This window comes from Calypte anna, chromosome 26, assembly GCF_003957555.1.
Source record: "Calypte anna isolate BGI_N300 chromosome 26, bCalAnn1_v1.p, whole genome shotgun sequence".
Classification (NCBI taxonomy): domain Eukaryota; kingdom Metazoa; phylum Chordata; class Aves; order Apodiformes; family Trochilidae; genus Calypte; species Calypte anna.
The window spans coordinates 4344378-4371387 of record NC_044271.1 but is presented as its reverse complement, the minus strand read 5'-3'; the positions used below and the strand labels follow the sequence as shown (position 1 = coordinate 4371387).

Genomic DNA, 27010 nt, shown 5'->3' with positions numbered 1-27010 from the left:
CTGCCTCAGCACATGTGGGCACTTGGCAAAGAAAAAAAAAACAAAAAAAAAACCCAACCCCAAATCAAAACAATGCAGGGGCATGGCTGGGACAAAGGGACAAGTCCCTTCTAGCAAAGATTTTATCAAGTAGGGAAAAAACGCAAAATAGTTTCATACCGTGAAGAAGCAGCTCAGAGCAGAGAGAAAGAAAGAAAGAAAGAAAGAAAGAAAGAAAGAAAGAAAGAAAGAAAGAAAGAAAGAAAGAAAGAAAGAAAGAAAGAAAGAAGAAAAGAAAGAGGAGGAAAAGCAAACAACAGAGAGAAAGCCAGGAGAAGAAAGAGGTGGAGAAAAAGAGACAAGGAAAGAAAAGACAGAAAAAGAGTGCATGAGCACAGGAGTCAGGAGGAGCAGGAGGGTCAAGGCAGAGTAGTAGAACGGCCCTTTATGGCAAGGACGCGACGTGGAAGGCAAGGGGTGAGCCCAGGCACGTAATTCCATAACTTTACCCGGCAGTCGCTGTGGCACAGATGGGAAGTGTGGAGGACAGAGAGAGAGAGAGAGAGAGAGAGAGAGAGAAAAGTAAGGGAGCAAAGGGATATGGTTGAAAAGAGGATATCAGAGTCTTGTTGCCAAAGAGCTTCCTGAGAGCAGCAGAGGATGCCCAGCCCCAGGGTTGAGGGGTCCCTGTGTGTGTGGGGATAGCCCATGGGAACACTGGAGTGTGGGATGGCCGTGTCATTAGGCAGGCCAAGGGTGAGAAGATGAGATGAACTAACAAGTGGGGGGGACTAGAAAGCTCTGAGACTCCTTACTCCCCTCCCTCCCTTCTCCCTGTCCCTCCCAGGCTCAGGGATGAGAAGTTCAGCCCAGGGCTCTGCCCTCATCTCAGGGACTCTGGGGAGCAGCCAGCCCAGATTTACCTAGAGGCAGTGAAGATGTGCTTCGAGTTGGTGCAGATGGCATTGATGGGGCTGTCGTGCCCTTTGATCTCCCCAACAGGGGTGAAGGTGTCCACATTCCAGACCTTGATCATGCCCCCTCGGCAGGCACTCAGCACCATGGGGCGGCCAGGGATGAAGGCCAGGGCACAGACCCAGTCTTTGTGGGCATTAGGGATTTGCTGTGGGTATGAACATGGAGCAGAGGTGATGACCAAGCTCATCTGCAGCACCACCAGGCACCCAACCTGGGAGGCTCAGATCCTCCCTGGCACCTTGGGGCTGATCTGCACTGTGGGGCTGGAGATGCAAAGCTGGGAGGCCAAGGGGATGGACTCAAAAGTCAGGGCTCGGTTTGTCTCCTGGGGAGGAGACAAGAATGCTGTCTCCAGAGAGGAACACAGCACCTGGCATTACAATTGATGTGGAGCCTGTGTACTGTGGGAGCTGGCAATCCAGGGGTCCCTACAGCACAAAGTTAGGGGGCACAGAGACACCTCACATGTGTGCTGCCACATCAGCAGGAAGGGAAGTGCTCTGCTTGGTCAGCTTAGTGCAGGACACTGGCATCAGAGCCCTGGAACAAAGGTCCCACCAAGCCCCCAGCAGCCACGCTCCTCAACCCCACGTTCCCACGAGGACCTGTGCTGTAAGCTCCCCTCCAGACCTGGATAAGCTCCTGCTGCTCCAGATCCCACTTCTTGATGCCATTGTCCCTGGAGCCACTGAAGAGGATGTCTCCCTGGATGGCCAAGCACTCGATGCCGTCGTAGTGAGGGGGCTCAAAGTTGTGAGTGGGGCCAATATTGCCCACGGTGCCCTCGGCAATCTCAAACACCTGTGGGGAAAACCCAGAGATAAGAAACCCCCTGGTGGCACTGGAAGCAGAGGTGATCCTCTCTTGGAGAACCTGGCCATCAGCATCTGCTTTCCAGGCTCAGGGAGCTCAGAGTGATGCTGGAAAGGGGAGTGGGCACTGGGCATTGGAGATCTTTTGGGGCTGAGGTCTGACCCCATGAAGGGCATCTGGCACCAGAGGTAGCTCCCATTCTGCTGGGCTGTACTGGTGAGCTTCACACACCCCCAGAAGTCAAACTATGAGCTTGCAGCTGTCAGAAGAGTGAGATCCTGTCTCTCTCGTCATCTCATCTCCAGGTGTTCCCCAGGGATCAGTACTGGGTCCAGTCCTGATCAATATGTTCATCAGTGACCTGCACGAAGGGATGGAGTGTCCCCTCAGTAAGTTCCCTGATGATACCAAACAGGGAGGGGTAGCTGACACACCAGAGGGCTGAGCTGCCATCCAGCAGGACCTGGAGGCTGCAGAGTTGGGCAGAGAGAAACCTCATGACATTCAACAGGGGCAAGTGTGGGGATGAATAACACCATCCCCCAGCACAGGCTGAGGGCTGATCTGCTGGAAAGTAGCTCTGTGGGAAGACAATGGGATGACCATGAGCCATGACCATGGTGCCAAGAAAACCGATGGTATCCTGGGGTGCATCAAGAAGAGTGTGGCCAGCAGCTGAAGGGAAGTTATCCTGTCCCTCTGCTCTGCTGAGGCTGAATCTGGAGTATTGTGAGCAGTTCCTGGCTCAAGAACGACAGGGAACTGCTGGAGGGTACAGCAGAGAGCTACAAATATGATCAGAGGACTGGGACATCTCTCTGAGGAAAGGCTGAGGGACTTGGGTTTTTTAGTCCAGAGAAAAGACTTCGAACACACAAATATTTAAAGGGTGGGTGTCAGGAGCAGTGGCTGTCTTTTTTCAGTGGTGCTGAGCGACAGGACAGGAGGTAACAGGAACAAACTTGAACATAGGAAGTTCCATCTAAACACAAGGAAGAATTTCTTTACTTTGAGGGCAACAGAACACTGGAACAGGCTGCTCAGAAAGGTGGTGGAGGAGTCCCTATCTCTGGAGACATTCAGAACCTGCCCAGCTACATTTCTGTGCAACCTGCTCTGGGTGAATCTGCCCTGGAAGGGAGGAGGTTGGACCAGATCATTTCCAGAGGTCTTTTCCAGCCCCTGACATTCTGTGATTCTGTGATTCTTCACTTGCCACCTGCCAGCTCTAAGTCAACCTACTACACACCAGCAAAAAACTAAAAGGAAGGGGACACTCTTGCTGTGCTGGAACTGGGAAGGAGCAGGCAGAAAGCAGCTGCGTTGGGGAAGAGAATCGATCAAAACAGGGAGAGCTGCTGATCCGGGGCAGCCATAACATGCAAATACAAGTCACAGAACTCAAGGGATGAGAGAGATCCAAATCTATCTCTCCAAAGGTGCATTCGTATTGTGGACAAGCAAAAGTCAAGATTTAGGGTGAGGGGATAGACAAAAACTTAATATAATACTCACAGCTGAAAACAGAAATTTGGGCTCAGATTTGAGGAGGACAGAAGAGAGCTTAGGGCTTGCCAACAATGTGAGTTTCCCTATGGGACACAAGGCTCTGCTATCCAAGGAGAAGAGTACCTTGACGTAGTGATCTTTGGAGCCTGTGACCACCAGGTCATGGTTGCTTGCTGTCTGGTTTACTGTGAGACACATCACGGGCCCGATGTGGCCGCTCAGCTTCCCAATGGGCTGCAACCTGGGTTGAGTAACATGGGTCAGTGAGCCTCTTCCTGGGGGCCACAGCTCCTCCAGGGGCCTCTCCCAGCTCTGAAACCCTCCAGCAGGGGTTGTTCCCTTCAGGGCACTGGGAGCAGTCCTGGTGTCAGCATCCTGGTGATGCTGGGGAAGGAAAGCAGCCCTGGGACATGCCAAGATGGACCAGGCTGCAACAAGGGTCCAGCAGCCCAGGACCCACCTGACAGGGAGGGGGGCAAAGGAAAAAACAGGGGGTACTGCTGCTCATTCCTTGTCCTTCCCCTTCTCCTAAGCTCTGCCCAGCTCAAAAACAACCCCCCTCTGGGTAGCTCCACTGCTGATCATCATCCCTTGCGTCTTCTAGGAAAGTGGCCTGAAAATCCTTAATTTCAGGCAACTTCCATTGCTAAAGGGGCTTTTCTTGGGGTGGGGAGGGGGCATATTTTGGGGCCTTCTGAGCAGATAGTGTCCGCTCAGCATTCCCAAGCCTCCCTGCCCACCTGAGCACTGCTCCTCACCTGCTCAGCTCCCAGATGCGGACGGAGTTACCGGTGGCAGCATAGAGCGTGGTGCCAGTGGGGTTCAGAGCAATCTGGTTGATCTGGTGCTCCCCCTGCACGCTGGTGACAGTGCGGGTGGTGGTCCCAGCACAGGCATCCCCAGAGATCACCTGTCCAGAAGATCTAAGGGAGAGAGAGGCCAAGGCAGGAGGATGAGCATAGCTCAGAGCCCCCCAGGCACCACATAACACTCCTGGTCCAAGATGGCACAGGAGGGGGGTCACACAAGGAAGTCCCTAGAGATGTCACCATCTCTCTGGCCACCACAAGATCGACAAGACCTCTGTCCCCTAAGCCAGGGCTTTGCTCACAAAGGGAGCCAAGGTTGGAAACCATCCTGCCCTGGTTTCCAGCTGAGGGCTGTTACTCTCTACTCCCAGTCCTCTCTGCTTCTTGCAGGAGGAGGTGGCTTCTGCTGCCAGCCAGCACAGACAGGCAGAGGTATTTGTCCTCTGTACCAGGGGAGAGCCACTTTCAGGCCATGGTAGATAAGTGGAGCCTGGATGGAGAAAGCAGCTCTGTGCTGGGTGGTAGCCCTGCCCTGCCATGTGCTTCTAATATCTGAGCTCCACTCCAGCCTGGCAGACCACAGCCACAGCTTGTCCTAATCTCCTTTCTTGTCCTCAACTCCTCAGAATGATCCAGGTTTCCCACTTAGGGGCCTGTGGTTTGCTCAGCCACAATGCTGTCAGGGGCTGTGCCTCTTTTACGTAGCTCCTGTCCCACCCCCAGTAGCAGCAGCAAAATCTCTTTGCAGCTCTGAGCTTTCACTGCAGGAATTCCCCATGGACCCCCTCACCCCAAGCTCTCTCCCAGCCCTAAGGATGCAGCACTGCAAACTGGCACAAAGCAACTGGTACTGTCCCCAGCTCCAGCAGTTCCTGGGACTGGGTTCTGGAGGTGCCCAGGGTGCCCAAGGTCCCCCCATGCTGCCACATACGTGAGGGTGCGAATGCACCGGGCCGAGTCCCGGATGTCCCAGACTTTGATGTAAGATGTGGACACAGTGAACACCAGCCCTGTGTGGCTGCAGTACTTGATGGAAACCACATTGTTTGGGTGACTCTTGAGGGAAGCAATCTCTTGGCCTGTCACCAGGTTCCACATTTTGCAGCTCCGGTCTGTGGGAGAATGAATGTGCAGTGAGTGTCAGGCAATAACTATTCTGAGCATGGTCTCCCTGCACCCACAGGGCAAGAGGAAAGGACCAGCCAGCCCCAGGACCAGGCCAGTGCTGGACAAGGAACAATTTCTTTACTGGGAACAATTTCCTAACTGAAAGGGTTGTCAAGCCCAGGCTGCCCAGGCCAGTGGTGGAGTCCCTAGGGGGGCTCGGGCTCTGGTCCCAAGGAACAAGGGATGGGACAAGAGGAACTTTTGGCCTCAAGTCGTGCCAGGGGAGGTTTAGGTTGGAGCTGGGGAACAATTTCTCCCTGGAAAGGGTTGTTGGGCCTGGCCCAGGCCGCCCAGGGCAGGGCTGGAGTCCCCATCATCCCTGGAGGGGTTTCAGAGCCCTGGAGATGTGGTGCTGAGGGATGTGGTTTAGTGGTGTCCTGGGCAGTGCTGAGTTAATGGTTGGACTTGATGATCTTAAGGGTCTTTTCCAACCAAAATGATTCCATGATTCTACAATTCTAAGGCTCAAAGCTGAGGACAAGAAAGAGCCTCAGGAGGGACCATCCCCACGGTGCCTGGCACCTCCTGCATTCTCCCGTGACAACCTGATCCCCTGTGGGTCAGCAACCCCCACTTCTCTTCTGTCCATCACCCACCTTTGGAGCCAGTGAAAAGCAGCTCATCAGTAGCATCCAGGCAGAGCACAGGCTTGGTGTGTCCTTCTGCCATGGAGACACATTGCAGCGGGGCTGTCCGGGCATTCTTGGTGCCACCCACGGGGTTAATGATGCCCCTTGCATGGGAAAGAAAAAGCCTGGTGGGGTGGGTGTGAAAAGGCACCAACTGCTCAGTCCCAGGGGCACAGGAGAGCAAGATGGGTGCTCACCCCCAAGCATCTTCCCCTGCCTGGCAGTGCAATGGGGTCTCACAGGCTGAACTTGGCAAAGCTCCACATGGAAATCCTGGGAATTTTCACCACGAGCATCAGCCCCTGCCTACAGGTTCTGGGCCTGCAGCAAGGACTGGGACAGAAGGAACTGCACAGCGGCCTCTGCTATCCTGCTAGACCTCTCCTGCCTCTCCCAAGGAGCCAGAAGACCCAGGTCATGGATCCTCAGGTCAGTTTGTCACCAACTGCCCCTTCTCCAGCCTGAAGCTCTGCTGGGTTAAGTGTTCCAGGGTATGAATATCTAGGAGTCTGTCAGCCTGTGGCTTGGAGACAGAACCTCAACTCTATTACCTATGGCCACAAGTCTGACAACATACATCACTGGTGTTTGCACCCAGTGTCTCTGTCACAATGGCTGCAGGAGCTTTGCACCCACTCCTGGCTCTGGGCAGAAAAGGACCTGTCCCTGCCAAACTTTCCTCTAAGGGACATTTGGACCCCTGCTGCCTATTGGACACAACATCTGCTGATCCCCTCCACTTCAGCAGTGCTCAGGGTGCTGAGGACCTGTTCAGACCCCAGTGCACATGACCACTAGCAGGGAAATTGAGGCACAGGGCTGGAGAAGGGCAGGCCTAAGGACATGCAGGGTTTGTTTTAACTCAGAAGGATGAACACAGGCTCAGTAATTTGGATTTGGAAACCCCATGCTTGTGAGCTTGCTTTCTGTAAGCAGCCTTACTGACAAACACAAATTCACCAGCCCTGCCCCAGCCCCTCTGGGGGTGACACAGGATCCAAATGGAAACTCTGGCTCCTCAGGGTGAGGTGTCAGTGAGGAGCTGTGATTGCTGCCTGGCTGCAAAGTGCCCAAGGTGGCAGCACAACAACATCTCGTGCCACGTCCCCAGGGACTGGTGGGAACACAGAGCATGGGTGATACGAGGGGGCAGTCAGGTGTGGTAGGGCTGCTGGTCTTCAGAGAGGTCAGAAAGGTGGCCCCCACCTTGGGAAACCTCTGCAGGCAGAAGGGTGCTGGGGGTTGAGCTCAGGAGCACCTTAAACCCAAGGCTGGGCAACCTCTGCACCACAATTTGATCTGGTTTCTTTGTGACAGAGATCTACCCATTCCCAACTCAGCACCAGGGAGGCACAACCAGGTGTGGGTGGCACCTGGAGATATTTTCTGGAAGATGCTTGAACACATTGGGGATGCCCAGGGTTTCTTTCCCTCTTCCCCAGCATCACTGAGGGAGGTGTCACATCTGCTGGAGAGCTGGGGGATGGGACACGGTGTCATCATGCTGATGAGAACACATCAGTGATGGAGGAGAACATGCTGCCACCCTGAAACAGGCAGTGCCTGTAGGCAAGCTCAGCACTCTGTTTCCAAGGGCTGATAGGGGTAGGAACGGTTCAAACTCACACCCCAGGGGACAGTGTCAGACACTGCAGGTGACATGCCAAGAGGGGACAGCACACATGGGCTCGGAGGTAGGGAGAGCAGCAATGCAAAGGTGAAGCATGCAGGGACAGGGAGAGCAGGGTCGTGAGACAGAGAGAAGGAGAAGGAGAGGAAGAAGGAATAATAAACAGAAAGGTGTCTATACCTCAGCACCTCCGAGACAGAGGAATCGCTGTCATCAGACCTAGGGGCAGAAAATTAGCAGGATTATGGGAGAGAAAACCCAGACTAGAAGAGGAAGCACAGGGGTCAGAGATGGGAGAGTGTTATTGCATCCAAGCCAGAGTAGGAGAGAGAGGAGGGAAGGAGAGGGAGAAGTACACATGGAGAGCTCGGGGAGAGGGCAGAGGAGCAGGAAGGCACTTGAGCATCAGAGAGGGAACATCTGGGAACATGAGCACGGCTAGCAATGCTCTGAGAGCAGGGCAGCTGCCCGACCTGCTGCAGAGGGAGACTGGAGCAGGATTTGTGGGTTGGTGCCAGTCCTTCAGCTTCCTGCAAGCCCCTCATTCCATCCTGCTCCACAGCCTTTTCCAGTGAGCAAAGGCTGGAACCACCATGTCTCCGAGTAGGGCTTATTCAGAGACCAGGACTTTAGGGTCCTGCAGGGAGCCAGCTTGGAGGGGACACCCAGCAGGCAGGACAGGGAATGGATCCAACATGGCCCTTGTAGAGCATCTGCTCCTTCACAGAGCAGGGAATAAAACGGTGGCAGTAGGGTGGCTGGAGCCAACCCAGGTCTTGTGAGTTAGGCACGTGCCATTTGCTGTTCCAGTGTGGGTCCCTCTCCCCCAGACCCTCCACCCCACCCAGGACTTACTTATCCAAGGCAGACCCCTGGCTCTGGGTGCTCGTGAGACGAGAGAAGACATTGCGGTCGTTGCGTGGCCGGGTGGGTGGGGATGGGGGAGGCGTGAAGCCAACATCTGGAGGCCTGAGCCAGGAAGGATTAGAGGGACACATGACTTGGGAACTGCTCACTTGGCAGCTGCCTGGCACACAGGAGCCTGGTCCAGCCAGCAATCTCTCCCCACGTGTCTGTCCCTGCCCAGGTGGCTCCAGCCCCCAGGCTCACCTGGGAGGTTGCCCGCGGTCGTACGATTTCCTCCTGGTCAGAGGTGAAGTGTCCGAGCCACGAGACTGCCTGGGACTAAAGCAAGTGAAACAGAGCACAGTGGGTGCCTGTCCCCCCTGCTGGGGCACCTACATGCTGAACACCCGTGTCCTTTCTTAGCAAAACAAATGAGAAGTTGGGCAGCCCTGGAGCCGCAATTAGAAGATCAAAGCAGGCCACAAGCCATCTCCCATGACCACAGAGGCTTCTGGCAACCCAGGAAGCCTCCAAGCAGGCTGATAATCCAGGACAATGAGCTGGGGATGCTCCCCTTCTTTTCCTCCTCCAGGAATACCCAACCCTCCCACTACAAAGATACCAACATATGCCCAGAGACTCTCCAAGGCTCACTGGAGAAATACAGCACTGCTTGCTGCAGACAAGCCTGGAGAGATGCAGAACTGGTCACAGAGCTTCCCACCTGCTGGCCCATGCCTCCACAAGCCTCCCAATGCTCCAAGATCCATCACCCCATGCTCACAACGTGCTTCCTCGCGTGGGCAGGCTGACGGTGCGTGACACCTTCTCCTTGTAATAGGAGTCTCGGATGGAGAAGCTGATCCCATCCTCTTTGATCTCCATGAGGGATGCCAAGGACTTGGTGATGTTCTTGGTGGAGACATCCAGAGTGGGTCCTAGACATTCAGCTGACACTGCCTTCATCTGCCCTGAGAGTTTGGGTTCTCCCTAGGACAGCAGGGCAGAGGGCTCAGGCCACAGGCAGCACAGGGGAAGGAGAGCTGAGAGCAGACAGAGAGCAGACAGAGTGGAGCAGCTCCTGCGCTCTAACCACAGGAGGCTGAGTTCCCCCTTGCATAGTGCTGGGATATCCATCCCAGTTCTCCATACTCTGAGCAGAGGTGACAGCCTGGGCAGCACACCAGGCTTTCCTCCACCTTTGCCCACAATGGATGCAGCACTGCACAGGGACCTTCTTGGTGCCCACTCAAATCTGGAGGGTGTTGAGCGGTGTGGATATTTCCCAAGTCTCTAGTTCTCCAGAGGACCATAGGACCTGGAAGCCTGGGTTTCTCCTTGCTTAGAGCTGATCTCACCCAGAGACCAGCCCTTCTGCCTTTAGAGCAAGGCCAGCTCTCCAAAGGTCAGACCTCTGCTCCACAATCTGGAGCATCACTGAACAACATGCTCCTCCACCCCTCCTCCCACTCCCTGTGACAGGGCCACACAGAAAGGCCAATTAACCTTGAACTTGAAGTCATCCTGGCTTGCTGAGCCCTTCATGGTGAAAGACTGGGAGATGCTGCAAGAAGGGAACACAGATGAATCTTCAGTGCAAACCCCTTTCAGAGAGCTGGTTGCTACTGGCCCAGCAGATACTTTGGGTCACCCCCTGCTCCCCAGCACCCTTCCTCCAGGGGATGACTGAATCTTCACTCCCTGATGGTGTCTAAATGACATCTCTGCTCCCCTTCACAAGGGCTGGGCACCACAGCAAAGCTTAGGAGGGGCTTTGTTCATCCATCTCCATCTCCAAGGTTCCATGGGTGGCACCAGACATCCCACCCCCCCCCGGCCTCCCAAGCCACCACTAGCTGAGGCAGGGCTGGGATGGGTGCACACCTCCCATCTGAAGCCAAGCTGAACTCCGAAACCTCTTCATCTGTGCTTGTGTAGCCATTCTCTGTGTGGAAAGAGAAGAGCACATCAGCAGCACCCGGAGGACCCCCCTGTGCTGCAGGAAGAACTGCATGGCAGAGAGGGCAGTGGCTGGAGCGCATGTCCCCACCCAGCACTGCCCTTTCAGCATCCCTGGGCATCCCAGCTCCAGATGCCCCTTGCGGGGCCAGCAGGGGTGACCCAGGGGCAGCATCTCCAGCCCCGGGTCCAACCTTGCTGAACATTGTGGATCAGGGCCTGCAGCTCGGGGTGTAACTCAGCCTTCTCCCGCAGGGCATCCAGGATGGCGTGGCTGTGCAAGGAGCCAGTGACATCTGTCTGCCTCAAGCGTCCCTCCAGCAGCCGGATCTGGGCCTCCTTCTGTGCCACCTGAAGGCCCTGGGGAAGGACAGCCATGGTGTACCTCAGGGAGGTGGTTGAGGTCCCACCCGGGGCACCCTGCTCCTCTCTGTCCTGCACCCTCCTCCCGCCCCAGCCCTGCACCTTGTCAATGGAGGCCTTCAAGAAGTTGTCCAGCAGGAGCCGGGCTTCAGCCAAGGAGCAGGAGCTGATCACCACTGAAGTGTCTGTGGCGTCCAGCTCCTCCTGGAAGGCATAGGGAGAGGCATTGGATGCAGAGAGGGAGTTTTGCTGCTGGGCACAGGACAGGCAGAACGGGCACCACGGCTGGCACAGCCCCTTCCAGCACTGCCCAACCTCCACACTCTGTGCCCTCCATCTGCCCAGGGCCTACTGGAGGGATCCAGCCATGGAGATGGCCAACACATCCCCAAGGGCTTCGGTGATGCTACAGCAGTCCTGGTGCCAACAATTAATTAGGCAGCCGCCAGGCTCCCCCGAATCCACGGCAGATCGGGTCACCAGTCCAAAGGCTGGTGTGAATTAACAGCCACCTCCTCCCTGCCGAGCCAGGTGGCACCGGGGGACAAGGTGGGGACAGCAGCCATGCTCCAGGCAGGCCGGGTGGCAGCCACTAGAGGGGAGCCGGGAGCTGCACAGAAGCCTCTGCGGCATCTCCGGGGTCTGAACTGGACACAAAATGTGTTTCTGCTGGAAAACACGTCAGCTCTTCCCCGGGGATGTTTCCAGCACTAGAAATTCCCATGGGGACAAGTGACCTCCAGCTCAGAGGCAAGGCGGGGGCTGCAGCTTTCCTGCATCCAGGGATGGTGGGGTATGGGACACTAGAGGTCTGTCCATGGACATGAAAGGACCTGGCAGCCCTCTCCTCTGCCTTTAACCACTAATGAAAAGTGTGGCACAGCTGACGAGGACCCCGGGGTGCCCAGACTGGCCGTGCCAGGGGACACCCACACAGCCAACACAGGGACACCCTGCCACCTGGACCCACCTTGGTCTCCTCTATCTGCATGATGGTGGCCTGGCAGTCAGAAATGCTGTCATTGATGTAGTCGATGTTAGCTCCCAGCAGCTCGATCTCCTCATTCAGCTCCTGCAGCCCCTTCTGCTCCTTGGGACTCTCTGCCTGCAGCTTCCCCCTCTTGGCCAGCAATGCTTCCTGTAGCAGTGCCAGCTCCTCACGTTTCTGGAGGAAAAGGGAGTGAAAGCTGTTGGCATGGCTGTTCCCCTTTCCTGCATCCACCACCCAGCCCTGTCTGTCCCCGGGGTCACCTTGATGAGCCTCTCCATGTCAGCCTCCAGGTTGACAATTGTCATCCTCTGCATGACAATATCAAAGATTCGCCGCTCCAGCGACTGCCACTTGAGGCGGGCGGCTTTGCTGAAGGTCTGGCTCACCCCCTTCTTGGGGAACTTCTTCCTACAGAGGCAAGAGGCACATGGGCAACCATCCCAGAAAGCTGTACTTGTCCCAAAAGATGCCCGGGTTCTGGTTGGCCAGGAGGATGCATCTGTAGTGTTTCTGGATTGCCCAACTTTTCCATCAGCCCTTAGCAAAGAGAGGGACAAGAGGTGAGCCCAGCAGGGTTTGTGCTGTGGCACTCAGTATTCATGGAAGGCCAGAACTGGGACGAAGCCCAGGTGACAGTCAGTCATATGCTGCCAGCACAGCCTGTTTCTGGGTCAATGGTTTAACATGGGCCAAAGGAACAGGAAGAAGCTGGCACTCAGCCTTCACCACCAGCCAAAAGCCAGACATGGAAGCTCTGGGATCCCATCACCTGTCCCTGCAGCTTTTGCCCTGACCTGGCAGGTCGAGCCCCGTTCATGGGGGATGAGGGATCTCCCAGGAAGTTGTTGATTTTCCTGTTCCATTGTCGCACGATGCTGGAGACTGAGCGAGCACTGGACTCGGGCTCAGAGGAGGTGGTGCTGGCTGAGACCTCTGTGCCTGAATCAAGCATGGGTGGCTTCTGGCTGGTCCTGCCTGCCACCCGGTCTGACATGGGCTTGGCGAGACGGCGCAGTGCAGAGACCTGTCCAGAGGAGGAGTGGAGGAAAGGGTGCCAGGTGAGTGTCCCCAGACCAAGCCTTTCACCATCACCCCAGAGGTGACCCCAAGGGACCAAGAGTGACAGATTTAGAGACCTGAAACCCTAGGGCCATTTGTGGTTTTCCCTCATATAGCCAATCCCCTACTGCCAGGCTCATCAGCAATCCCTCTGCTGCCTTCAGCCATCTCACATCTGGTGACTGAGCCATAAAAATACTCCCACTTTCTTGGGAAAGCAGATCCCAGAGCTGCCTGGAGGATGGGGTGTCTCTGAGGCAAGCACTGAGGCCAGGACCCCTACATGGGTCCTACATGGAGGCAAGAATCCCCCTCCCTGCCCCTCACCTCCTGGGTTTTCCTCCGCAGCACAATTTCCTGCTGCCGCTTCTGAGACTCCAGAGCCCGGATCTGGAACTGCACGAGAGAGAGGGAGAGGGAGAGGGAGAGGGAGAGGGGGAGAGGGAGAGGGAGAGGGAGAGGGAGAGGGAGAGGGAGAGGGAGAGGGAGAGGGGGAGAGGGAGAGGGAGAGGGAGAGGGAGAGGGAGAGGGAGAGGGAGAGGGAGAGGGGAGGGGGAGAGGGAGAGGGAGAGGGAGAGGGAGAGGGAGAGGGAGAGGGAGAGGGAGAGGGAGAGGGAGAGGGAGAGGGAGAGGGAGAGGGAGAGGGAGAGGGAGAGGGAGAGGGAGAGGGAGAGAGGGAGGAGAGGGAGAGGGAGAGGGAGAGGGAGAGGGAGAGGGGAGAGAGGGAGAGATCCTTGGTGTTCTGCCCAGACACCCCAACGATGGTCACAGGCCCAGGGCAGTTACTTGGAACAGTTACTTTGGCACAAAGAGTCTCACTTCTCATTTGAACAGGACAGGTTTCCAGCCTTGAGGCTGGTCCTGACATCACATTTTTCCCTGGAGCGTGGCAGGGAGCTCCCAGCATCTCCCACAACCACACCAGGAACTGCGGGAAGCCCCTGGGAGCTGCTGAGCCAGCTAAGCTGGAGCTGTGTGACTACTGGGTGTAGCTCCCCCCCCAGCTTCACTGACTGATCCTTCTGAGCACTTGGATGTGTCAGAGCCAGACAAACACCCATCTCCAGCCAGCCCAGGGGCTCTCACCTCCTGCCTGCGCTGCTCCTTCCTGAGCTGTGCAATCTCCCGGTTCCTCTTGGTCTCCGCCAGTCTCCTCCTCTGCTGCTCCTCCCTCATCTGCTTCATCAGAGCCACCTAGGACAGGAGGCACAGGGTGTCAGTGAGGACATCCAGCTGCTACAGGGCACCCACTCACCAGACACAGGCAAGATGGCCTGAACTTGTCACTAGGAGTGACAGGGAAATATCATTTTTTATATTTCCAGACTTGACTGGGGGGTTCCCTCCCTGCCCTGGCCTGTCCAGGTACCTTTGCCTTCTTCATCTCTGCCACCTCTGCCTGCAGCTTCCTCAGTTCCCTCTCATAGCGGGATTGGTTCTTGAGCAGGCGAGCATGCTCCTTCTGGGCTGCCTGGAGCTTCTGCAGGTCCCTGTTCATCTCTTTCAGGCGCTTTTCATAGTCTGCTTTGATCTTGTTGGCTTTTTCCTCCGTGTAGCACTCCATGGTGCCTGGGGGAGGAAAGGGCTTTGAATGACCCCACCTCCCAGGCTGCTCCTGCAGTACACGCTCTGCTCCCTCCTCATCCCACCAGAGCAGCCCTCACCCCTCTGCTCTGGCTCCACCACAGCCTGGGGCTGGCTGGGGGCACCCAATGGGAGATCCAGGCCAGGGCTCAGTGCAAGGTCATGCACTGGGTGACAGCACAGTGGCTGGGCTGAGAGAAGCTGCAGACCTACAGACGTGTGCATGGGGGATCCTGCTGTGCCTGGAGAGCAGCTACATCACCAGGTCTCTGGGGTTTTCACGGACCCCTGGGCACCTCCATTTAAGTGGTGCACCCAAGTGCTCCCACATCTCATGAAGTGCTGCTCAAGGCTGGAAGAGGCTTTGCCTTGCCATCCTTTCCAGCCACCTCTCACCACCAGTGGGGGCAGGAGCTGATTAGTCCTGCTCCCACAGCCAGACAAGAAAGGTCCTAGGAGTCTCAGGGGACCAAGCAAAGACAGGGGGATAGCAAAGCTCCATCAGAGCCAGCATGGTCTGCAGGGGGTGGATGCTTTGGCTCTGAGCCAGCTGGGCAGGAAAAGGGAGTGAGGCAAGGCAGTTCTCACTGAGGTTCTGCAGGACCCGGTCCCGCTCCAGCTGTGTGTCCCGAATCTTGTTCTGCAGCAGGATCAGCTTCTCCTCATACTGGTGCTTGAGGGTCTGCAGGCGCCGCTGGCTGTTCTCCAGCTCATCAATCAGCTTCTGCTTGATCTCTATCTCACAGGTCAGATCTGCCAGGTCAGCCTGGAAATTCACGGCTGGAGGCCAGTGAGGAACAGTCAGGCTGGGAGGGAATTGGAGCGTGGCTCCCACAGCCCCACTGAGCCCACAGCACAGAGCGGATGGGAACCCGCCTTGCTGGGGGACAGCAGCACCCCAAGGAGTGTTGAAGTCTCCCTCTGGCAGCCCTGGTGCCTTCCAAAGCCCCCCAGAGGAGACTTGGCAGGGGTGTCCCAGCGGAATCCCCGTTCCCAGGACCAGAGCTCAGTGCCAGGAGACAGCAGCAGATGCACCCTTGTGCCCAGGTTCTGTGCCTGGCTCTGTACTTTACCCTTCTCTTCTGTATCCGAGTCTGAGTCCACCAGGCTCTCTTCACTGCCTGACTCCTCATCTTCATCCTCACGTCCATCCTCTTCCTCACAGCCACTCTCATCCTGCTCCTCCTCCTCCTAAGAGACAAGTGCCTACTCTCAGCTTGCAGCATGGCCTTGCCCTTCTCTCTGCAGCTCTTTCCCCCTCCAAACCCGCCCTTAGCCCCCAGCGATGGGCTACAACCTCCACACCTCAGGATGCCCAGGGGCTGCAGCACTATTTCTGGGCTCCCAGGATACACAGTTGAGGACAAGCCCTTTGTTCTGTCCATCCTTGCACCCATCCCCTCCCATCTGACTGGTACTGCATTGCCCAACTCCCCTGCACTTCTGCTTATTGAAACCAAGCCCAAGGAGATGTGGGCTCCTTGATTCACAGCAGGGCTGGCTGGGGACCCTCCAGCTCCCCCAGCTTAATGAAGCCAAGTGCATGGTCCTGCACCTAGGGAGGAATAATCCCATGTGCCAGAACAGGTTATGGGTTGACCTGTTGGAAGGCAACTCTCTGGAAGTCCTGGGAGCCGTAGTGAACAACAGGATGTTTCATTTGTGTGTCCTGGTGGCCAAGAACGCCAGTGGCATCTTGGGATGCATCAAGAAGAGTGTGGCCAGAAGGCTGAGAGAGGTTCTTCCCCCCCTCTGCCCTGGTGAGATGCAGAACTGTCCAGTTCTGTGCTCCCAAGTACCACGAAGGCAAGGAGATAGTGGAGAGAGGCCAGTAAAGGGTTACAGGGGTGGTGAGGGGGCTGAAGCATTTCTAATGAGGATATGCTGAGAGACCTGGGGTTGTTTAGCCTGGAGAAGACTAAGAGGAGATCTTATCAATGCTTAGAAATATCTGAAGGGAGGGTGTCAAGATGATGGAACCAGATTCTTTTCAGTGGGGTCCAGTGACAGAACAAGGGGCAATGGAAGTTCTGTCCAAACACAAGGGAACACACTTTACTTTCAGGGTGACAGAACACTGGAACAGCTGCCCAGAGAGGCTGTGAAGTCTCCTTCTCCAGAGGCATTCAAACCTAGAGGTGACCCTGTTCAACCTTCTCTAGGTGAACCTGCTGTAGTGGGGCATTGGACAAGATGATCTCCACAGGTCCCTTCCAATCCCCACCATTCTGTGATTCTACTCCAGCATGGAGTCCCTGGTTGCATGACCCTCCAGCCTGGGCTTGGTTCCTCTCCCATGGAGGGTGGTGACAATTCCACACCCAAACACCCTCCAGGATGAGCACAAAGCCCACTCACCTCTTCCACCTCATTCTCATCTGTCTCCTCTCCATTGTCCTGCTGCAGTTTCTGCCACTTCTTAAATGCTTCCTTGTCGGGGCTAGGGGAGAGCAGAGGGGTTCTGGTGAGTGTTAGCAGAGGGGACACTGGGGACAGGTCCTGCGTGGGACACCCTCACCTCCTGCTTTTGGACCCTTTGGAGAAAAAAGCCCCAGGGATCTGGTGGGTGAAAATTAAACCAGGGGAACCCAAACGTCTGGCCTTATCCACATTCCCTGGCTTTAGTAGGGATGAGGGAAGTAGGATACCTGACCCACCAGGGCAGATAGGGACCAACATGCAGCCTCCCCCTTCCCACCACTGCCCTGCAGTTGCCTTCACCTTTTCCTCCGCTGCCTCCTCTCTTTCTTTTTCAGGCGTTCCAGGTCCTGCTTGGCCCTTTGGAGGACATCAGAGGCCTCTGTCTCCACTGGAGCTGCTGGGCTGCCCAGACCAGCCAAGCCAGAGGAGAGGGATGAGCCCATGGGGTAGGGAGGCCGAGCAGAAACACGGGAGAGGCTGCGACGCAAAGACTCATTCATGGCCTCACTCTCCAGAAGCTTTGTCCTATGGGGTGGAGATGAGAGGTGGTCAAAGAGGGGACATGCCACTGTCCCCGGAGGAGGGGATCCTGCATGGTTTTAGGATGGTGTGAGCCAGGGATAGTCACAACAAAGCTATTCCCATTCCTGTTGGGTCAGAAGATCTGGATGCTCTTGTAGAGGCAGTGGCCCAGGATCACACAAGAGACTGTGATGGACCCAGTTTTGAGGGTCCATCTGTCCCAGGGAGACAAGAGGCACTCTCACCAGGACCTCCTTCTCCACTGAAGGCCACAGAAGGACAACAGCCAAAGAAGCTGAGACTTCTGTGTAGCAGTGCAATCAGCTGCTACTCCTCCAGGGCTCATAACTCACCCCAGTGAGGCTGAGGGCACCAAGCTGGGAGTGACACTGGGGCTCAGCCTCTATGACAGCACACACGTGCCTCACCTGCCACCAGGACCAGCTCACCTCAGGTCTTCAATCTCACGGATGTAGTTCTGGATGAGGGCACCAATGGCTTCGTTGCTGTCCCCTGGAAAGAGGAGGAGGCAGAGGTTAGGTCACATGCAGACAGGGGCTGTACTGCAGCACCCATCCCAGCCTTGATGGCTGGGCTGACTCCCTGTGCCACTAGCCCAGCCTCACCTGCCTTGGCCAGCAGCAGATTGGCCTCCTGGCTCATAAGCTGGGTGACCCTGCTGTTGATTGAATCAATGGCCTCCTGCATGGCCTTCACCCGCATGCGCAGGGCACTGTTCTCCTTCTGCAGCATGGCATTCTCCCGGAACAGGTCACTGTAGCCCTCTGAGCCATCCTCCCCGATGACACGCTTGCCCTGCAGGGACAGGAGGGGAAGCCCTGAGTGCAGGGTGAGCTGGGACACAAAAGCCACCACTGCATCCCTGAAAGCAGCCCCAGCCACCAAAGCAGGGGCAGGGAGAAATCTAAAGATCAGGAGGGCCTGAGCTCAACAGACAGGGGGTGAGAAATGCTTCAAGGCTTCTCCCTGCTCAGCATCCCCAAAAGACTGCCCTGTGGCAGGGTAGGAGCTGATCCCTTCATCTCTTCAGCCTCCTGCCTTCTCCTAGCAATTATCCCTAGCAATAAGGCAGAGCATTGTGAACAGAAGGGTCTTTCCCCCTAAAACCATCCCAGTTCAAACACGAGGAGGTAGCTCACAGCCTTGTACTCCATCAGCTCCATCTGTAGGCGGGCGATCTCAGCCCGCAGAGCACTGATCTGCTGACTTGTCTTGTCCTGGTTCACCACCACCTTGTTCTTGATGTTGCGAGCACGGTTGGCATATTTGAGTGTGTTCAGGGTCTCCATGAAGTCCCGGTCAGATGGGCTCACACAGGCAATCATGATGGTTTGGCTTGGGGAGGTGAAAGGACATTTTGCCCCCCTCTGCACCAACTCAGCACCTGGAACCCTTAGACCCAGCATAGGCCACGTGCCCCAGACACCCACCCCAGACACCACCCTTCTGTGTTTTATAACCAAAGTATAAACTGGGGTTAGTCCCTACCAGAGCCAGAGCACTGGAAAGACCCTGTGAGCAACACATCCCTGAGAAAAGCCAACCTCCAGCAGCCAGCCCACAAACACACCAGGATTCCCAGGCAATCTCTCTTCAGCAATGTACCCACAAAGCAGGCAGGGAATTCAATCCATCCCATGCCATTTACTACCATCTGCCAAGTCCCAGATCTGCAAGGGCTCCAGCAGTTTGCACCAGCTAATTCTGCCAAAGCTGGCTAATTGTGTGGGACTCGTGAGGATCCAAGGTCTTTACATCTGCAAAGCCATGCACTGCCTGCCAAGAGGCATCCTCTCCCCACTGGGCAACCCTTGAGGCATGAGAGCCCCTAAATAACTCCTCCGCTGCTCCACAGACCCCCAGCCCCTCTCCCAGGGCTCAGGCACAGCCTGGGATCTCATTACCTGTTGCCCCCGAGGGAATCCTGCAGCAGACGGGTCAGCTTGGAGTCACGGTAAGGCACGTGTACAACTTTCTTGCTCTGGTCTCCAAGGGCACTGATAACATTCCCCAAGGCCAGCTGCCAAGACAAAGGAAAGGCCCCCCCAGTGCAGTCCCTGCTGAGAACACTGCTGTCAGTCAGACATCACCCTGGGCTTGGGGTGCATGCTGCAGCACAGGTTTGGGGTGCAGGGGGTAGACACCTCCCTCACCAGTGTCAGCATTCACCCCTTTCCCTGGGCTGTGCCTCCCTCCCACACTGAGAAGCATAATCAAGCCCTGGCAGGTTTTTTTAAGCCAAATTCAGCAGACCTCAACCCTTGTGCAGAGCTGTGCACAGTCCTGCCATCAGCAGCCCAACTGTGCCCCTACCACTGGCATTCTGAATTCATAGAATCAAAGAACGGGCTGGAAGGGACCTTAAAGACCACCCAGTTCCAATCCCTCTGCCATAAGCAGGGATGCCTTCCACAAGAACAGGTTGCTCCAAGCCCCATCCAACCTTCAACACTGCCAGGAATGGGTCAGCCACAGCTTCTGGGGGCAACCTGGGCCAGGGGCTCCCCACCCTTACAGCAAAGAATTTCTTCCCCAAATCTATTTCTGCCAGTGGCAGGAATTATGCTACAGGCCAGGCCAGGCAGTATAAACCCTAGCAGAGCCATCAGCAACCCCAAGAGCAGCTCCCAACAGGACTCAAAGGAGCCCCAGGCCACCCCAGCAGGTTTTGCCTCCCTCCCTTGCAGACCAGTGCCCAGGCCATACCAGCCCACAGTTGATGGAGATCCCTTCCTTCGCCCTCTCGCCGGTGGCTCCTGTACGCTTCAGCCTCTCTGACCCTGCCAGGTCTACGAAGTGAAACTTGGCTGTGAGGGTCTCATACTCAGTGGTGGGCTGGGCTCCATCCAGAAGGGTGGTCACCTCCCCGTTCACCTGCAGCCAGGCGCACAGAAAAACAGTCAGCAACACCAACCCCAGAGAGGCAACCCCCCTTGGCTCTGCTCAGATGTCAGCAAACGCCTGAGCGTTCCCTCTTCACATCCACCCCTCAAAGATGGGGGAGAGGATCCCAACAGCATCTCTGGGCTATCTTTGCCTTGGACAGGGCTCAGCTCTCATTAACTCACTCTGGCTATGACTGGAAAGATGACAGACAAAGCCCTGCCTCTCTTTGCAAGACTCCAAACTCTCTCCCCTTTCCCAGGGAACCCCACTCAGAACACATCTCACCAGGTCCGGACGGGTGCAGACTCTCATCTGGCAGAGGTGGATGGTGAAGATGGCGTGAGACCGGGAGCTCTGCACGTTCATCTGGGTGCTGGCAGTGGTGCGGGAAAGAGCCCCTTGTTTTAGGCACTGGATCAGCTACAAAAACGTGGGGCAGGGAGAAATGAAACCTTGAAGAACCCTTCCAGGGAAGCAAGGCAGCAGCCTGCTGCAGCCCGGAGAGCACATGGATCTCACCCTGCATCCCCTGTGACAGCCTGGGCAAGGTGCCCCCTCACCTGCCTGGTCCCACACGACTCACCCCAGGCACGTGGGCACCCTGCTGCCTTCCCCCTTCCTTCCTATATCCTGCACCCACCTCATCCTGCGAGCTGATGAGGCGAGATGTCACCCCCGTGGTGTAGATGCTTCCATTGGCATCCTCGTGGATCTTGATGTTGGATTTGCGGTGGCGGGCGTCAGGGTCACGGGTGCTGTCAAAGAGGTCCAAGATCTCTTCGTTGTAGAGCTGCGTGGGGTGGATGGAGGCAGGAGCAGTGAGCAGGGGGATGCAGGAGGCTGCTGGAGCCCAGCACAGGGGCACTGACAGGAGCTGTGCCCTGTCCTTGTGCTGCTGCAGTCCTGAGAACCAAGAGTGGCTGCACCCTGGGGGTTGTGTGTACACGTACACGTGCGCACACACACACACACACACATACACCACACACACACCACACACACACACGTGTGTACTTAGGCTGAGCAAGAGGGATGTGCAAGTGTAGGAGAGGACACACAAGCACGTGCATGCAGACAGGAGATGCCAGTGTAAGCTCTGCCCTGCATGCAGGGGTACCCAGCAGGGACACACAGGGGGCTATGCACACACACGTGCGTGAAGGCCTCCTTCCCCAACAAGCTCTGAGCTGCAGTCTGGGTTGGTTCCAGCTGTCTGACGCTGTCACATCCCTGCCCCACACAGGCAGCTCTGCAGGAATCAGGACACTTACCTGAGCCCTGTCCCCAGCTCCTGTGCAGACACCTGGGAGCTGTGCATCCCTCTGGCAGCCCCTGCTCAGCAGGTAACCCCTGACCACAAGAGCCAGCAGAGCCCCATCTCCCCACACAGCTCCGAGGTCACCTCTGCCAGGTGGGCAATTGACAAGGAGTACCAGGGAGTGCTGAACAGGCAGGGAAAACCCTGAGGACCCAGAGAAGAACACCCCCCATCTACACTCTGACCCTGTAGCATCCTCTCTCACCCTGGGGCACAGGGTGACAGCCTTGCCTGTCTGTCCCCCTGCCAGCTACTCACTGCCATCCATCATCCTCTCACACCCATGTCCCAGTGCAAGGAGCAGGGTCACTTGAGGACCACAGGCTGTGGTCCAGGAGAGCAGATCAGGCTAATCCAACCCTGCCCCAGGTACCAACAGGCTTAAATCTTAAGGATTTAAACCCAGTTCTCCCAGCCTGCTCCCACCAGGAGAGTCACAGGACAGACATCAGCACAGCCAAATCTTGTACCACTGGTAACCGGTGTCTGATGAGGCCTCCAAGCTCCTCCCAGTTGGCAAATGCCCCCTCACCCTGGGGCTGCCAGTGTTCCACTGGGCATGCCTGGCCTGGGGACTGCAACCTGAAGCCTTTTTCCCATTCTCCATCTGCAGACAAACATTTCTGAGGCTGTTCTGAGAGCCTCACCATGTGTCAGAGCTGGTGAGGAGAGAGAAAGGCTCCAGGAAACCCCCTGAAGAGCTATGGCTCCATCACCCCACGTTCCCCCTGGGGCTGCACTGGATGTGTTGTGCTCTGCAGGGATGCTTCCTGGGATGGCCTGGGACAGAGGCAGCACAGGCATCCCCTCCCTAGTGCTCATCCTTCATGTGCCCCAACCCCAGCTGATGGGTCAGCCAGCTCCTTGAGGAAGTGCCAGACCATCCAAAACCAAGTGGGAGAAACCAAAACAAGGGAGACTATAGCTGGACAACAGGATTTCCCAGACAGGAGACAAGGGGGGCTGAAAGGGAAGGGAAAGCATGTCACATAGGGTGAGGGAACAAACATTGGGCCGAAGGCCAGTACCCAACCCTAGAGCCCAGGGGAGACAGGACAATGCCCAGCTCCACTGGGGTCAGGGGACTCTCCAGCAGAACACAGACGTGATGGGCACCAAAGCCACATGAAGGCAAGATGACCGCACAGGTCCTCTCTCTCTCTACCTGCCTTTTCCCTCCGGGCTGTATCCCAGATTGGAACTCCAATGAGATGAAGTTTGTTCAGAAGCTCAGCTTTGCTCAGCACCACCCTATGTTTTCTCACCAAGGCCTTTAACTCATTCTCATCTTGAACATCTTTGGACTTTCACCCCCAGGAAACTGCTGCAGCCACATAAGGCCCGCAGGCTTTCTGGGACAAATTTCTCCAGGGACAAAAGCTTTTAAGAAGCTTTTGAATTGGAGAAACTAAAGTAGATGTGGGAAAGGAAAATTCTTGAGGTCAAAGATGCAGCAAAGGACATGGCCTTCCTCAATGCCCCACAGGTAACAACACTTTTTCCTCAACTTCTTTGGGAAGTTGGGAACTTTTCTGGGAATGCTGGTTCAGACCCAAGGTCTGCTGCCATCCTTGACCTCAAAAAAGAGTAAGAGAGCCCAGAGTCCCCTGAATCTCCAGCAGACCAAGGCATATGCCCTGTCCCCAAGGGAGTTGCTTCCTGCAGTCAAGAAAGTGCTACTCACATTTGTGACGACCACGAGGTCAACACCATTCAGGTGCTTCGAGTCTCTCTGGTCCTGGCACAAATTGGCAGCCATAAAAAGCTGGAGGATCCAACTCCCCAGGGAGCTGCCAGGACCAGGGAGCGCAGGACATCGTATCTGTCACTCACCTCCAGGAACTGGGCGCTGACTTTGAACTCAGGAGCTGCCAAGCCCTGGCTCTGTGCTGCCCGCTTACGCTGCTCGATGCCGCTGAAGAGGTGGCTGATAGCCCGTGGGATGATGCCCTGCTCCTCCTTGGAGGTGTTCAGGTCAAAGCCAGTGCCCATGGTGAATGTTTTCCCTGCTCCAGTCTGCAAAGGGGAAGCTGTCTGGGGCCTCCAGGCTCTACCCGTTGTGCTCCACACCTCCCCCAGCCCCCCCAGGCTCCCCAAACGCCTCTGCTGAGCCCCTCTGGTCCCACCACCACATTGACTCCCATGTCACACCCCAACCCTCCTACCCAAGGCTCTCTCACCCAGCCCAGGGACAACTCTGTCCCTCCCAACATCCTGACCTTAGCAGGGCACAATTGAGTATCCCCAGCACTGCAGAAGCCCAGTGCCCATGGCAGGGTCCAAGGAGCCCTCAGGCACCTACCTGGCCATATGCCAGCACGGTGGCATTGTAACCCTCAAAGCATCCTTCAATCAGCTTGCCCACACATGTTGTGTAGATCTGCTCCTGCCACGTGTCCAGGTCAAAGACAAAGTCATAGGTGAAGGCCTTGTCCTTCCCTAGCAGCACCTGGGGCTCACCAGGTGTCACAGAGGTGCAGATGTGACATCCCTCTATTTTCTCTTTGGGCAGCTGGGGACGGATCCTGCAGGAAGAGAAGTGAAATGAGGGAAGTCTCAGGGTTCATCTTGGACCTGGGACACATGAGCCTGGTCCTGAGGATGCAAGCCTGGCCTGTGCTGGAAACGTGGTTGCTCCAGGCAGGGAACAAGCAACAAACAGCTCTGCAGTGTGGAGCAAACAGTGCAGGGGATGCTTCAGCTCCTGCACCCAGCTACAATAACATTGATGCATTTGTGGCTGAGAACAGAGGTTGGTGCATGTCAGCAATGTCACCAGCCACCCCCACAGCTGTGGTGACACGCAGGGCTGTGCAGCTGCCACAAGCAGACAGATAATGCCATGCAGCCTACACTTAAAACTGCCCTGGCACCAACACCCCAATCATCCAACAGGTTGGGTTAGAAGGGGCCTTAAAGCTCATCTGGGTTCAACTCCCTGACATAGGCAGGGACAATTCTCACCAGCCCCATCCAACCTGGGGCCCTCAACACTGCCAGGGATGGGGCAGCCACAGCTTCTGGGGGCAACCTGGGCCAGGGGCTCAGCACCCTCACAACAAAGAATTCCTTTCTAATGTCTAATCTATAATCTATCTATTCCAGTTTAAAGCCATTCCCCATCGTCTCATCCCTCCAGGCCCTTGTCCAAAATCCCCCCCAGCTTTCCTGGAGCCCCTTCAGGCACTGGAAGGTGCTCTAAGGTCTCCCCATTGCAGGGTCTTCCCTTCTCTTCTCCAGGCTGAACACCCCCAACTCTCTCAGCCTGGATCCAGAGCTGCTCCAGCCCACTGATCATCTTTGTGGCCTTCTCTGGACTCACTCCAGCAGCTCCATGTCCTACTTCTGTTGGGGTCCCCAGAGCTGGACCCAGTACTATAGGGGGGGTCACTCCGTGAAAGCAGAGGGGGAGAATCCCCTCCCTGGCCCTGCAGGTCATGCTGCTGGTGATGCAGCTCAGGACACGGGGGGGTTTGGGGCTGTCAGTGCACACTGCCAGATGACATTGAGCTTCTCATCACCCCCAAGTCCTTCTCCTCAGGGCTGTACTCAATCTCTGCCCAGCCTTATTTGTGCTTGGGATTGCCCTGACCCATGTGCAGGACATTGCAGTTGGGAGCATCAGGGCCCAGCCCCCCCATGGCTCTGATGGCTCCTGCAGGGCAGTGCCCCTGGGCAGGCAGCAAGCTCTGAGCCACATGCAGACACTGATAAACAAATTGGAGCAGCCCTGAGAGGGACTGCTGGGTCTGGGCAGGCAGCTGGGATGTGCTGCGACCACCAGAGAGGCAGCAAAACCAAACTGCAGCTCCAAAGGCTTGACATGCAAAATGCAAAAACCACGAGACAGCCCCAGCAGCAGAACAACCATCTAAAGCAAACCACCACCCAGCCTGGTGGCTGTCCCCAGCTCTGGCTGGCCATGTGGGAAGAGGACAGGCAGGGCTGGTCTGCAGCAGGCACTCCCCATCCCCACCCACCACACCAAAACCCTCCCTGATAAATATGGGTTCAGAGTGGGCACCCCACACAGGCAGCGAGCCACAGCTCCCACGTTCAGTGGATGTGGGAAGCTGCCTTATCCCGAGGGACTCCTGGAAAAAGAGAGTGTGGAGCCAAGAAGCTCTCATTAGAGGTAATGACTGCACATCTCCCTTCCCTGGGTGCTCCATAAACACAGCAATTAATTCCTCCCAAGCCACAGCGTTTGGGCACCGGAGAAACTGCTCCCTGGCAATGAGAGCCCCAGAAGCCCCAGGCCCTCTGTGTTTGGGGGTCCAGGGTGGCCCCAGTGTGGGGGGGCAGCACAAGCACCCACTCACCCTGCTGGAGCCAGGGCAGCAGTCGTGGGAATTGCCCTGGGAGTCCCTGGGTGTATTTAGCTCAGCAGCCACAACAGGAAGCGGCTTCTGATGTGTTCAGCTCTAGACTCACTCATGTTGCCTTCCCAGGGTCCCACCCTCCTCCAGGAAAATTAACTCCACTTTTAATTACTTTTGGACCGAAATAATGCACAGCGATGGTGTCCCCAGGCAAGAGGCAGAGGAACAAACTGGAATTTTGGAAAAATCTTTTTTCCTCTCAAAATTGAGAACAGGTTTTTCAGTAAAAGGTTTCTTTCATTTTTTCACTCCTCCAGTCTCCCCAGGTAATTAAATATGTGCACATGGGCATGGAAGAGAAGACAAGCAGCAGTGCTGGAGGCATTCTTACACATGAATTTTTCCATAGAGCAGTTGGGGACCCACCTTGTCTGGCCATGCTGGGCTGTCCCATGCAGCAGTCCTGATGTCTCCCCTCCTCCCAAACCTCGTGGTCCAGACAACTTGGAGCACCCAAGAGCCTCCATCCCTCACCAGATGGATGCACAGACAGGGGTGCAGACCCCTCTGTCCTGAACCTGCACCTCTCACAGGGGCATTGCCAAGAGGAGCCTGCCAGCTCCAGCATCAGTATTCAACCTCAGCAGCATGGGAGATGTCTGCCAGGGAGAGGCCACAGCCTCCTGGGAACACAAAGGGGACCTTGCCTGGAGCTTCTCCACTGTGCTCCTTCCCTTCCCTTCCGTTCCCTGCCAGGCTGGCAGGCTGTGAAAGCACAGTCTCCAGGGCTGGGCTGCCCAGGCACCCGAGCATCTGGGAGGAAGGGGGGAGCTGGTCCTGCACCCCGAGGGGCCACAGGAGCACAGAGGCATGCTCGGTGGCCAGCACAAGGGCTGAGTTGTTCAGGGTTGCTGCCCTGTGCCAGAGAATGGAGCAGGGCTGGGAGCCAAGCACTGGATGGCCACCAGCTCCCACCCGCAGCCTTCGCAGGGTCCCTCCACACCCCTGGGAAGAGTCCTGCCCATCCCAGTGTGACCAGTGGAGGGGAGAGAGCTCACCACAGAGGGCACAGCCAGTATTTCTGAGGCAGGGCTGCAACCCCCCCCCCTGTGCACCCTTTGCTCATGTCCTCACATCCCCTTGACACCTTATTTAACTCAGCAGCTTCCTAGACATCATCAGGGTAAGACCAAAGTGCTCCAGA

The 27010-nt window shown here is 56.3% G+C and overlaps 1 protein-coding gene across 4 annotated transcripts in view; it reads right to left on the bottom strand.

Annotated features, from left to right (window-relative positions):
• KIF21B (kinesin family member 21B) overlaps positions 1–27010 on the bottom strand; it is a 34622-nt gene that overhangs the window by 2049 nt on the left and 5563 nt on the right. Inside the window, exons 2-35 of one of the 4 annotated variants that reach the window (XM_030465425.1) lie at positions 23787–24009; positions 23318–23500; positions 20807–20956; positions 20452–20586; positions 19987–20154; positions 19185–19300; positions 18420–18615; positions 17886–18075; positions 17709–17772; positions 17038–17262; positions 16675–16756; positions 15390–15507; positions 14905–15096; positions 14102–14301; positions 13819–13926; positions 13060–13128; positions 12468–12697; positions 11934–12081; positions 11653–11847; positions 10785–10886; positions 10514–10679; positions 10245–10305; positions 9867–9924; positions 9145–9350; positions 8625–8699; positions 8370–8483; positions 7695–7733; positions 5852–5988; positions 5020–5200; positions 4038–4202; positions 3403–3520; positions 1588–1758; positions 903–1102; positions 399–498 (exon numbers count right to left, since the gene is read on the bottom strand). In XM_030465425.1, the coding sequence (XP_030321285.1) occupies positions 399–498; positions 903–1102; positions 1588–1758; positions 3403–3520; positions 4038–4202; positions 5020–5200; positions 5852–5988; positions 7695–7733; positions 8370–8483; positions 8625–8699; positions 9145–9350; positions 9867–9924; positions 10245–10305; positions 10514–10679; positions 10785–10886; positions 11653–11847; positions 11934–12081; positions 12468–12697; positions 13060–13128; positions 13819–13926; positions 14102–14301; positions 14905–15096; positions 15390–15507; positions 16675–16756; positions 17038–17262; positions 17709–17772; positions 17886–18075; positions 18420–18615; positions 19185–19300; positions 19987–20154; positions 20452–20586; positions 20807–20956; positions 23318–23500; positions 23787–24009 (4885 nt within the window). Of the gene's footprint in view, positions 1–398; positions 499–902; positions 1103–1587; positions 1759–3402; positions 3521–4037; positions 4203–5019; positions 5201–5851; positions 5989–7694; positions 7734–8369; positions 8484–8624; positions 8700–9144; positions 9351–9866; positions 9925–10244; positions 10306–10513; positions 10680–10784; positions 10887–11652; positions 11848–11933; positions 12082–12467; positions 12698–13059; positions 13129–13818; positions 13927–14101; positions 14302–14904; positions 15097–15389; positions 15508–16674; positions 16757–17037; positions 17263–17708; positions 17773–17885; positions 18076–18419; positions 18616–19184; positions 19301–19986; positions 20155–20451; positions 20587–20806; positions 20957–23317; positions 23501–23786; positions 24010–27010 lie in introns of those variants that run through there. The other 3 variants (XM_030465426.1, XM_030465427.1, XM_030465428.1) reach the window with 3 other exon arrangements.